This window comes from Lepidochelys olivacea, assembly GCF_965140295.1.
Source record: "Lepidochelys olivacea isolate rLepOli2 genome assembly, chromosome: 22".
In the NCBI taxonomy this organism is placed as follows: domain Eukaryota; kingdom Metazoa; phylum Chordata; order Testudines; family Cheloniidae; genus Lepidochelys; species Lepidochelys olivacea.
Window position 1 is genome coordinate 4,567,004 of NC_140432.1, and position 13,318 is coordinate 4,580,321.

At 48.4% G+C, this 13,318-nt stretch overlaps 1 protein-coding gene across 1 annotated transcript in view; it reads left to right on the plus strand.

The window, feature by feature from the left end:
- The first annotated feature begins 1,872 nt into the window (after positions 1-1,872).
- ROBO4 (roundabout guidance receptor 4) overlaps positions 1,873-13,318 on the plus strand; it is a 91,047-nt gene continuing 79,601 nt past the window's right edge. The window contains exon 1 of the mRNA XM_084612074.1: positions 1,873-2,101. Coding sequence (XP_084468200.1) covers positions 1,924-2,101 — 178 coding nt within the window. The 5' untranslated portion in view covers positions 1,873-1,923. The remainder of the gene's footprint in view (positions 2,102-13,318) is intronic.

Sequence of the window (13,318 nt, forward strand, 5' to 3'; positions counted from 1 at the left end):
GCGCTGACGTGACCCTGGGATGTATAAAAGGGAAATCAAGCAGCAGCAGGGAGCTGGGGGTTAGCTCTGTATTGGGCACTAGTGAGACCATTACTGAAATGGCATCCACACAGCCAAAGGATATTGATAAATTGGAGCAGGTTCACAGAAGAACCACAAGAATGAATGCCCGATAGTGAGAGAGATTGAAGGGGCTCAATCTATTTAGCTTAACAACGGGACGACTAAGATGCGCTTTGGTTGGGATCTACAAGTGCCTATGCGGGGAGGAAATTTCTGAAAGTAGACAACTCTCTAATCTCCCAGCAAAGGCAGAATTGAGCCAATAGCTGGACGCTGATTCTGGACAAATGCAAACTGGAAATAAGTGTTTCACAGTGAGGGGAATTAGTCACTGGAACAGCTTACCCAGCAATGCAGCTAAGGCTCCATCTCCGGAAACCTTTAGCTCGAGATCAGGTGTCCCTGTGCGAAAGCTCCGCTCTAGCTCATCCACAAGTGCTGGGCTGGAGGCAGGAATCAGTGTGGGGGGAGGGGAGATGTCTCTGGCCTGGGCTATGCAGAGGGTCAGACTGGATGGTCTGGATGGGCCCTTCGGGCCTTGTCAGCTCTGAATCAACAGGAGTGCACTGAACTCACCGCAGACATCTATCAGCCAGGCTGTGACGCCTTCCGTGCATTGTTTGGCTGTGTCACGATGGGCCCAAACCAAACCCACAACTGGGCAGCCCTGGGCGATGGGGAAGGAAGCTTCTGACAGGCCCTTGTCTGTTCACGGGCCACGCTGGAGTTGTGCGGTCCAGCAGCCCCACGCTTTGGGCACTTTCAAGTTTGGGGTCAGCCCTGAAGGTGCTAAGCCACAGAGATGAGGTGAGGCGGCTCTGCCTCTGGAGCTGAGGTGGGGTGCTGATGGCTCTGCTCACTGGGGGCAGGCAGGCACCCAGAGGAGAGGGCTTTGCTTGTTGGGAGTCTGCATTCTGGGTGGGCGGACGGCTGGGTGGGGAGGAGATCGGAGGAGCTGGGAAGATAGATGGCTTTGCACAGGAGCTAACTGGGTACAAATCTCTTTCATTTAATTATCTTTGTTAAATCTTTCTTAGTGAATAAAAAATCCCAGAAAACAAGAGAAAAGGGAAAATGGGCTGGAGAGAAACTGGGTTGAGCCATAAGAACAGAAGGAGCCCCCATGATTTTCAGCAGTGGAATGATGAAATAATTGCAGCCAGTGCAATAACTGTAATTGTAACCATTTAAAGTGCCTGTCTCCTTGTGACAAATGAACATGTCGCAGGCCCCCTCCAAGCTGCCCCGTCTCACACCAGTTTGACAAAGGAGCAGCCGACAAGCGGTTAAATCTATCAGGGGACGGTCAATTTTGTTTGAAAACAGCCTTTTCTAAAGCAGGAGGCATTCCTTTATGGAGCCAGTCTCGCTGGGCCGGCTGAGAGCGCAGGCACGGCAGAGAAAGGGGTTAAAGGCAGAGATGGCTGGTGCTGAGAAGGAACCACAAAGACGCTGTTTGCCTTTTCTCCACTGATCAGTTAATTTAGTTCTTCACAATATTGCGCCCAACTCCTGGTGGTGCTGCCCCCCCTCGCTGTTCTGATGTCACAGATGGTGCGGAGAAAGCAGCCCCCGTGGTGCCACGCAGCCCCCTCACAGCATGGGGCCTACATGCCTTCCTCCCCCATTGTCCACCACTTCAAAAAGAAGAAGGGGGGAAAAAAAGGAGGAAAAAAAGTACAAAAGCAGCTGAAAAACATGCTTCATAACAAATTCCCAATACCTTCCCCAGCGGAGGGGAGAGCCGCGCAGGCAGGGCGGGGGCAGGAGCCTCGCCTTTGGATCCTTTGACTGGAAAGAATTTCTTGTGGGAAGTTGCTTCTCGGAGCCAGGATCTGGCTGGGAGCGTTTCTCCTCGAGATGCTCTCGGCACTCCTCCTGCTGGGCTTGGCTTCCCTCCCCTGGGGCTGGGGCTCCCAGGTGTGCCCGTGTCCCTGCACCTGGCCAGAGGGACAGGGCAGGAGGGGCCTGCAGGGGCCCAACAGGCAGACAAGGCAGCTCCAGCACCACCAGCCTGGGCACCGGCACCGGCTGCGAGGTAAGCGCCTTTCACCAGACTCCTGAGTCCCACAGCCGGCTTGGCTCGAGGCAGGCAAGCCGCGGAGCAGCACGCCCCACCAACACCGGGCTGCCCCAAGGGGCTGTTGTCACCGCAGCGCCTGTGGGGAGAGCCGCCAGGCTGAGGGATGGTTCTTTTACTTCCTCTTACCTCTGGGGAATCATTCGGCTGACAGGATGCTGCACCCCAGGGATTTAGAGGCTGGTGAAAGAGACTCCAAATATTTACCTCCTTGTAAAAGCTTGTCTCCGCCGGTATGTGCAAGCAATGGCTGAAGGGACAGAAAGGGAGGTCTGGGTGATCGGCGTGGGTCGGAGCAATGATTGGGGTTGATATAGTAATGGGGGTGAGGACTGGTGATGGGGGTAGGAGTAGTGACTGCACTGGGAGATCTGGTGTGGTGGTGCTGATTCTCCAAGCGCAGGGAGGAAAGCTGCTCATTTGTTATTATTATTTATTCTTTGTTAGATACCAGTGCTCAGAGCCATTCATGGCAAACAGACAGTCCCTGCCCCAAAGAACTTACAAGCTGGGAGACAGGGTGTACTGGGAAATCCAGGGGAAGAAATAACTCGGAGAGGGAGGAACTCAAAACTGGTGGGCACCACAGAGGTGTTTTGAGGGGGATTTGATCATATTTGTCCTTGAGTCTATGTTGACTCCGTCGGTGTTCCCACTGCCGCCACCTCCAATCCTCATAGATACTGCATCTCTTTCCCTTGTTTCCTAGTAGCTCTTCAGTTAAAAGCCAAGTAGGTGAATCAATGCACTGTTTCTCAGCAAAGTTTCAAGAGCCTGACAATTCCCAGTAAAATGGTGATCAAACTAATGACCGGGATCTGGGGGACAACTGAAGAAGAGAGGTGTAATTACCATGCCATGTTAGAAGAGACCGAGGCGGTCAGACAGGAGGAAGTGTTTCCCATTTGTACTGACCAATCACTAACCAGTTGCCTAGGTCAGTCTCTGTCCTGAAAGTCAGTGACCGGCCAGGACCTTCTCTTTATTCTTCATGGCTTTCAAAGCTGATCCCCCAAAGCTCAGATCACCTGATTTCAGAGCTGTACTTGTGACCCAAGCCCCAAGAACTTCCAGGGGGCTCACACAGATCCTTTATATCAGGGGTTCTCAAACTGGGGGTTGTGACCCCTCAGGGGTCACAAGGTTATTACATGGGGGTCGTGAGCTGTCAGCCTCTATCCCACTCCCTGCTTCGCCTCTGGCATTTACAGTAGTGTTAAATATAAAAAATGTGTTTTCAATTTATAAGGGGGGGGTCACACTCAGAGGCTTGCAGTGCAAAAGGGGTCACCAATGCAAAAGTTTGAGACTACTGCTTTACGCCCTCAGAAACTAACAGCAGGAGAAAACACTGCTATTGGACAGAACGCGGGAACGTTTTCCTCTGGGACATGTGCACAAATGCTGCCACCCAGCTTGGCTTTCACACAGATGGTGTTCGTGCACCCAGCCGGGTGAATCAGCCAACCCCTTGAGCACCCTGGCATAATTTCTTTTTTCTGCAGACTGGAAAAGCTGACTTCTGCCAATCCAAAGCCTGTGTCTGAGTCACATTGCAGGTGTAATGCAACAGCACAGCACTGTTTGCCTTGCTGCATGTCTGAGGTACTCCTTAGACCATTTCTCAGCTATCTATTCCTGTGGCCTCTAAATATCAACGCTCCAGGCTGTGGCTGCCTGGCCCTCCTTGCCCTGCATTGCCCGGTATGTGACATCAGAGGACGATCATAGATGACTGGCAGGAGAGCAGGGGGCACCAGTTCTTGTCCACTGTGGTAGTGGGCTTCCTTCCTTTAGGGATAGGGTTTGGCGAAGGAAAGGAACTAGCCCCGCCCCAGGAGGTGACCTGGCCACCCACACTGGTGGTTTGGAGACTCCAGCTCTGCTCATGGACATTCCTAGCACCGGGTTTAAAGCCAGAGACTGCGCATGTTTGGTTTGAGATCTGGGACCTGTCATGTACACCTTGTACACAGTAGGTTGCAGGGCTACAATAGCAGGTACAGACTGACTACAGAGCTCCCTTCCCAGAGAGATGCTCACCAGACGTGCTCACTGGAGATTCGCTTACTAAGTTTTTTACGCACTGCATCACCTAGTGGCTGAACCATGTAATACCGTCTAGCATTCTGCTAGGAATGGCAGCTGCCTCCTCCAGAATCACTTTGGTCCATTGTGCATGAAGATCAAGAGTCTTAAATGCAGAATGGGCTTCCCTGACTCCAGCAGCTCTGCCACGTTAGTCTGCAGCTGGATCACAGACAGCTATTCCCCTGCTCCCCATTCCTGGAGCCTGCTGCCCTGCCCTGCAGGCTCCGAGTAGACCAAAAGCAGCGGATGTTTGTCATGTCCTGCATGCGGAGACGCAGGCCCTTGCAGTGGGAACATGATCACAGAGGGTGGCTTAAAGCTTAGAGCTCTTGTAACACTTTGCAACTGATGTGGATGAATCCTGAAGTGAAACCCTTTCCAAGCCCTGCACATGGGAGGAAGGACGACTCATGTGAGTCCAGGATTACAGGATCCCTACATCATTCTGGTTGTGTAAGAAAGTTAATGAACTTACTGTGTTTATAAACACTGACTGTGACACTGCAGCCCATATTCTTCACAGTTGTATGATTATGATGTAATTATGACATTATTGTGATGCATTTTGTACAAGACAGGTCATGTGAGGTGTCATTGGAAAAGTTATGATTTGCTAAATATGGTTATCCTATTTGTATGCATGTATCCCTTTTGTATCTGAAGTTATGAATACTGACTATGTATCTGTATTCCAAACGTGCCGACTCTGAGTAACACCCACAGCTAGCCTTTCAGGTACAACAATGAAGAAGCTAGACAGGGCTGATGGCCTATCAGCAAAGACAATGGGCTATGAAAGGACTTAGCCTTCCTGTAAATGTTTCAGCTGCCCTGTAAGTAATGGCTGCTATGACTCAGCAAGGGTATGTGGCCAGACCACATGACACTGAACTCCATTTTGGGTATCTGTATTTTTCCACAAACTGGGCTGGGAACTGAATCTGGAACAAAGGGTTCCCGTCATATAGTAAAGCTATATTAGGTGGGGTGTGACATCACCTGGGGACCTCACTCCCCACACAAGAACACTCCTGGAAACATCTGAGAAACAAAGACTGAACTGGGGGAAGTGCTGGTCCCAGGCTAAAAGGATGTCTAGCCTGTGTATGGAAACCTGGTGGACTGCTTGTGTCATCAGCCAGGGTAAGAATTTGCTAATTCATATCCAGTCTTTCTGGTATCTTAGGCTTAGTTTTTAGTTTTGTTTATTTGCTAGATAATCTGCTTTGATCTGTTTGCTATCCCTTATAATCACTTAAAATCTATATTTTTGTAGTTAATAAACTTGGGGATTTTTTGCTTTATCTAAACCAGTGTGTTTTTGAGTGAAGTGTCTGGGGGGAAATCTCAGTGTGGTTAACACAAGTGTGCATATTCCTCTCCACATTGAGGGAGGGGAAAACTGAGTAATAAATTCATACTGGTGGGGGTTTTGACCAGGGCAGGATGATAGAGCTCTGGGGTACAAGGCTGGGAAGCTGAGGGCATCTTGGCTGTAGCCTCTCTATTGTTGGTTCATTCAGTGGCTGGTCAGAACCTGCATGTAATTGAAGCTGGGTGTGTCCCTGCCTGAGTGAATGCTGGTGGGAGTGTAGGACCCAGAGTGGTCTGCAGATTGTCACAGCAGTACAGTGCTGAGAGGGAGCCCAGGCTGGTGAGTCAGTGGGCTCAGTGATACCCCAGTTCCAGGTGGCACCCCAGGAGGAACCCATCACACCAACTTCTTCTCACCTGCCCCATATTTCCTAGATAAGAAACTCCTCTCTAAGAATTTAAGTTGCACCTGCCTTATTTTCTATATTATGCATCAGTGTAACTGGCTGAGATTAAATAGCATCTTTATTGTTATCACCGATAGCTGGGAGATGTGTGCTTTGTACTTGTGGCTGATTTTTGTAACTAAGGAGAGGCTGCACAGAGTCAGGTCTGCTCATGCAGTGAATGCCTGCCATTGGAATAATCCTCTCTGTCTGTATGTAAAGGTATGGGGAGCCTGGCTGGCTGATGACAAAAGGAAAGACTCTGCTCTGTGTGGGAAACGCTGTCAGCTTTTCTTTTTTCAGAGTTCTTTTGTGACTTGTTGGCTTGCAGCTGGAGCAGCACTTGGTTGTTTGGGGCTGGGTGTGCTGAGAACATGTCCTTATGGGATATTCCTCCAGCAGGATTTCTGACTGTGTGTGCGTTAGAGAGACTTTAGCAACTGGGCCTCTAGGGCATCGCTGAGTGACAGTCGACACAGAGTCAAGTTTCAGAGGGGGTGAATTTACTGACTCATTGTCTATGCAAGAGGACAGAGTCCTTCACAGCAGGATCCTCAAAAGGAGTTGTGGGACTTAGGGGCACAGGTCTCCATGACTCTCAGTGGGACTTGGGCTCCGGATGCCACCTGGCACCCACACATGGGAACTGGGTTCTTTAGTATTTATTCCTATGACTACTGGTCAGGTGTGAGTTCTTACCTCTGACCATGTGCTCAGCCCTGGAGAAGACACGAATGAAGCCAGTCCCTCCCTAAGGAGCTCACATCTCACAGTGATCATGTTTGCATACTCCGATGGATGGCAGTGGGACAGGGCATTGCTTATTTAAGGGTACGATCTTCCTGAACAAGAGTAAAGGCTTAGGAGAGAGGCCCTGCAGGAAAGCTCCCGCTCTGGTAGGATCGCTGTTATTCATATAGCTGCACACGCACATGACGAAATCGTGTCCCTGTCCCAGACAGCTCAAAATCCAAGAGGATTATGAAGTTCAGTGTCTCTATCTTATCAAAGTGACGGGGAAGAGGTAACTTGATAACAATCACAATCCCCTATGCAGGAGGGATATTTCTGCTGGTAAAGAGCTCTTCCCTCTGGGAGATCAAGGCAGAAAAGATCCAGTGGCTGGCAGCTGAAGTTTGACACATTCAAACAGAAAATGTTGTGCACATTCTTTTCAGGTGACAAATCTGAGGAACTGTCACAGATCGAGGTGTCGTGAGAGGAGGTTTTGGAACAAATTGATAAACTGAACAGTGACAAGTCCCCAGGGCCAGACATCACCCAAGAGTTCTGAAGGAACTCAGATGTGAAATTGCAGAACTACTAACTGTCGTCTGTAACCTATTATTTAAATCAGCTTCTGTACCAAATGACTGGAGGGTAGCTAATGTGATGCCAATTTTTTAAAAGGGCTCCAGAGATGATCCTGGCAATTACAGGCCGGTAAGCCTGACTTCACTACCGGGCAAACTGGTTGAAACTATAATAAAGAACAAAATTGTCAGACACAGAGACGAACATAATTTGTTGGGGAAGAGTCAACATGGTTTTTGTAAAGGGAAATCATGCCTCACCAATCTACTAGAATTCTTTGCGGGTGTCAACAAGCATGTGGACAAGGGGGATCCAGCGGAGAGAGAGTACTTAGATTTTCAGAAAGCCTTTGACAAGATCCCACACCAAAGGTTCTTAAGCAAAGTAAGCTGTCATGAGATAAGAGGGAAGGTCCTCTCAGGGATTGGTAACTGGTTAAAAGATAGGAAACAAAGAGTAGGAATAAATGGTCGGTTTTCAGAATGGAGAGAGGTAAATAGTGGTGTCCCCAGGGGTCTGTACTGGGCCCAGTCCTATTCAATATATTCATAAATGATCTGGAAAAAGGGGTAAACAGTGAGATGGCAAAATTTGCAGATGATACAAAATTACTCAAGATAGTTAAGTCCTAGGCAGACTGCAAAGAGCTACAAAAGGATCTCTCAAAACTGGGTGACTTGGCAACAAAATGGCAGATGAAATTCAATGTTGATAAATGCAAAGTAATGCACAGTGGAAACATAATCCCAACTATACATGTAAAATGATGGGGTTTAAATTGGCTTGTTACCATTCAAGAAAGAGATCTTGGAGTCATTGTGGATAGTCCCCTGAAAACATCCACTCAATGTGCAGCGTCAGGCAAAAAATGAACAGAATGTTGGGAATCATTAAGAAAGGGATGGATAATGAGACAGAAAATATCATATTGCCTCTGTATAAATCTATGGTACACCCACATCTTGAATACTGCGTGCACATGTGGTCGCCTCATCTCAAAAAGGATATATTGGAATTGGAAAAGGTTCAGAAAAGGGCAACAAAAATTATTAGGGGTATGGAACGGCTTCAATATGAGGAGAGATTAATAAGACTGGGACTTTTCAGCTTGGAAAAGAGTCGTCTGTGTGGGTATATGATAGAGGTCTATAAAATCATGACGGGAGTGGAGAAAGTGAATAAGGAACTGTTATTTACTCCTTCTCATAACACAAGAACTAGGGGTCACCAAATGAAATTAATAGATAGCAGGTTTAAAACAAACAAAAGGAAGTATTTTTTCACACAACACACAGTCAATCTATGGAACTCCTGGCCAGAGGATCTTGTGAAGGCTAAGTCTATAACAGGGTTCAAAAAAGAACTAGATAAATTCATGAAGAATAGGTCCATCAATGGCTATTCGCCAGGATGGGCAGGGATGGTGCCCCTATCCTCTGTTTGCCAGAAGCTGGGAATGGGCAACAGGGGATGGATCACTGGATGATTACCCATTCTGTTCATTCCCTCTGGGGCACCTGGCATTGGCCACTGTCAGAAGACAGTGGCCTTTGATCTGACCCAATATGGATGTTCTTATGTTCTTATGCTCATTGTTACAGTGAGGAAGATTAACCATTGGAACAGATCACCCAGGGATGGGGGTGGGGGGAGGTGAGTCTCCATCACTTGAGGTCTTTACATCAAGATTGTGGGTCTCTTTGTAAGAGACCTGCTCTATTGCAAGCAGAAATTATTGGGCTTGGATGCAGGAATCTGGGTGAAATTCTTTGCCCTGGGTTACGCAGGAGGTCAGACTGGAGTATCATAATGGTCCCTTCTGGCCTTGGAAGCCATGGCTCTGTGATGTGTAACACAAGACATGGCAGGTGGTACAAGAAGCAGTGGGGAGGATTAGGGTAGCAGTGAGGCAATGATGATCTACGCGACCCCTCTCACATGTATTTATTTTAGACGGGCCCCAAAGAGCAGATTCCAGATGCATCCATGGAGTCTCCCTCAGGGATTCGAGCTGTCTGCTTTCTGTGGCATCTATTGCAAGGGAGCTCTTGTCGCTTTGTGGCTAGAATAGCAGCGGTGGAGATGGCTCTCTGTTTCTGTGGCAGCAGACTGCTACCGCGAGCGACGAATGCGAAGGCCTTGGTGAGGGACTGGAGCTGCTGGGAATAAGTTATGCAACAACCTGTGCTCTGTACCCACATCCGCCCCGGCTTGAGAAGGCCAGCAAGGGAGAACTGGGCCCATCGGTGGTGAAGGTTGTCAGGTCCTCAGCAGAGAAAAGTAGGTCACTGACTTCCTTTGAGGCTCATGCTCAGGAAACCGGCCCTTGTTGTCAACAGTCTGGCCAGCCATTGCGCTGAATCCAAGCTGCCAGTTTGTTAGGATACTGTCAGAGGGTGTGGAGAGATGGGTCTCCAAGTCACAGAATCATAGAAGATTAGAGGTAGAAGAGACCTCAGGAGGTCATCTAGTCCAATCCCCTGCTCAAAGCAGGACCAACAGCCACTAAATCATCCCAGCCAGGGCTTTGTCAAGCCAGGCCTTAAAAACCTCTAAGCATGGAGATTCCACCACCTCCCTAGGTAACTCATTCCAGTGCTTCACCACCCTCCTAGTGAAATAGTGTTTCCTGATATCCAACCTAGACCTCCCCCACTGCAACTTGAGACCATTCTCCTTGTTCTGTCATCTGCCACCATTGGTAACAGCCAAGCTCCATCCTCTTTGGAACCCCCCTTCAGGTAGCTGAAGGCTGCTATCAAATCCCCCCCTCACTCTTCTCTTCTGCAGACTAAATAACCCCAGTTCCGTCAGCCTCTCCTCATAAGTCATGTGCCCCAGCCCCCTGATCATTTTCGTTGCCCTTTTCTGGACTCTATCCAATTTGTCCACATCCTTTCTGTAGTGGGGGGCCCAAAACTGGATGCAATACTCCAGATATGGCCTCACCAGTACTGAATAGAGGGAATAAAAATTTACCTTGATCTGCTGGCAATGCTCCTACTAATGCAACCCAATATGCCGTTAGGCTCCTTGGCAACAAGGGCACACTGTTGACTCATAGCCAGCTTCTCATCCACTGTAATCCCCAGGTTCTTTTCTGCAGAACTGCTGCTTAGCCAGTCGGTCTCCAGCCTGTAGCAGTGCATGGGGTTCTTCCATCCCAAGTGCAGGACTCTGCACTTGTCCTTGTTGAAGCTCATCAGATTTCTTTTGGCCCAATCCTCCAATATGTCTAGGTCACTCTGGACCCTATCCCTACCCTCCAGCATATATACCTTTCCCCCCAGTTTAGTTTCATCCACAAACTTGCTGACAGTGCAGTTCATGCCAACATCCAGATCATTAATGAAGACGTTGAACAAAACGGGCCTCAGGACTGACCCTTGGGACACTCTGCTTGAGACTGGCTGCCAACTAGACATCAAGCTGTTGATCCCTACCCGTTGAGCCCGACAATCTAGCCAGCTTTCTATCCACCTTATAGTCCATTCATCCAATCCATACTTCTTTAACTTGCTGGCAAGAATACTCTGGGAGACTGAATCGAAAGCTTTGCTAAAGTCAAGGTATATCATGTCCACTGCTTTCCCCATATCCACAGAGCCAGTTATCTCATCATAGAAGGCAATCAGGTTGGTCAGGCATGACTTGCCCTTGGTGAATCCATGTTGACTGTTCCTGATCACCTTCCTCTCCTCCAAGTGCTTCAAAATGGATTCCTTGAGGACCTGCTCCATGATTTTTCCAGGGACTGAAGTGAGGCTGTAGTTCCCCAGGTTCTCCTTCTTCCCTTTTTTAAAAGATGGATACTATATTTGGCTTTTTCCAGTCATCCAGGACCTCCCCCGATTGCCACGAGTTTTCAAAGATAATGGACAATAGCTCTGCAATTACATCAGCCAACTCCCTCAGCACCCTTGGATGCATTTCATCCGGCCCCACGGACTTGTGCATGTCCAGCTTTTCTAAATAGTCCTTAACCTGTTCTTCCATCACTGAGAGCTGCTCACCTCCTCCCCATACTGTGCTGCCCAGTGCAACAGTCTGGGAGCTGACCATGTCTGTGAAGACCGAGGCAAGAAAAGCATTGAGTACTTCAGCTTTTTCCACATCATCTGTCACTAGGTTGCCTTCCCCATTCAGTAAGGGGCCCACACTTTCCCTGATCTTCTTCTTGTTGCAAACATACCTGTAGAAACCCTTCTTGTTCCCCTTCACATCCCTTGCTAGCTGCGACTCAGTATCTGTGTGGCTCTGGTCGCAGTCTGGCTCAGTCTGCAGTCTGAACTGCAGAAGTGCCAAGCGCTCACAGCTGCACCCAAAGTCACTGGGGGTTGGACTTTGAAGTGCTGTGTAATGCTAAAGACTGAACAATCAAGCCAGGGGTATCTCACATTGGGCATCCAGAATAGTGACCACTTCAGCCTTAATCTCTCTTGTCCTCAGCTTCCATCCGTCAAATGGGGATATAGCACCCACTCACCGCCTGGGGTTTTGTGTTACCTGCACACATTAGGGCACCCCACCTTTTCCCAATTCATAGGGCTCCAGGCGAAAACCACCTACCCTTACCCAATTTGTAGGGCTCAGGGCCACACATACCCAATTCGTAGGGCTCAGGGTGTAACTAATCTGGTCAATGTAAGTACGCACACCCTTTCCCAATACGTAAAGGAGCCTTTCTCAGTAATATCCTACTTAACCTCTATTTATTAACGATCACCAACAACAGAATGCACACGCTACACATAGAGTGCTCACCACTCCCAATAAAACAGATGAACTTTTCTTGATGGCCATCAGGATCAGCTCCATCTGGGGGACTCCAGTTTCTGACTGGTGTCATTGGCAGAGTGTTGATGTCTGGCAGCTCTGATCTTTAGGGGTGTGTCCTGGAGTTGGTTCCCAAAGAACTTCCTTTTGGACTCCAGTTTATACAGTGAAATTTGAGTCCTGTTTAGCTATTCCTTAACCAATCATTATACTAAAATTTTATTAACCAATCCTAACATAGTGTAGCAAAATTCTCCAACCAATCCTACCCCACCATCTTAATTAATTTACCTCTAGCAAAATTAATTATATAACAGACAAAAATAATTAAAGAACCAGACCGAGACCATACAGATAAACAATAGGGAAGTGGGGACCATAGTGACAAAACAATAAAGAAATGAGGATTTCACAACCACAACTACTGAGAAGTGATTTCTTGCCAGACAGGATGCTATCAAACTAAGTTTTCTTTAACCATCTTAAGATCTGCTTCTTAATCTGGTGATAGTGGGGGCCATTCGGACAGGATCTCCTTCTTACCAGCCTATTACACTGTTTTAATATAATTTAGATGGACTGTGAGGATGTGACTTCCTGCTTCTCAGCTAAAGGCTGCTGCTTGGCTGCTCTTTTAATCGCTGCAGACAAAGGCCTTATCCTTACAGTTGCGAAGAGGAGTAAACTAATGTTTGGGAAGTACTCTGATGCTCCAGTGATGAGTGCCATAGTGAGACCCAGGAGCAAAGGATTCCCCTGCCTTCAGAGCGGGGTCTGAACAGTGGGCAGTAAATAAGGAAGGGGACCAGCTGCCTGGTTCAGTGAGCACAGCCCAGCCTGGGCACTGATGAGGAGGAGTCCTCTGGAAAAGCTGGTATGTGCTGATGTAACTAAAGGTTGGGCGCATAAGCACAAGGGTCTGAGTCAGGTTACTCAGGTGACCTTCCTTCTGGCAGTTCCTGACTTTGAAGCGCTTGGCTTGGCTACCTTAATTCTGTGCCTTTCGTGGCGTCTGTGTGTAACTGTGTCAAAACCATTCTGTGATTTAGCACGTTTATTACGGCAGGGCTAGGGGCAAATGGCGCTTTTGTCTGCTGTCCACACTGTGCCATAGCCCTGCTCGTGGGATGTCTCCGGCAGCCCCGTGGGAATCGGGAACTTACACCGGACTGTTGTTGGTGCATTTCCGTCCAGCGCCCAGGGAGAAGCATGCATGGCACCATGCACTTGGAGC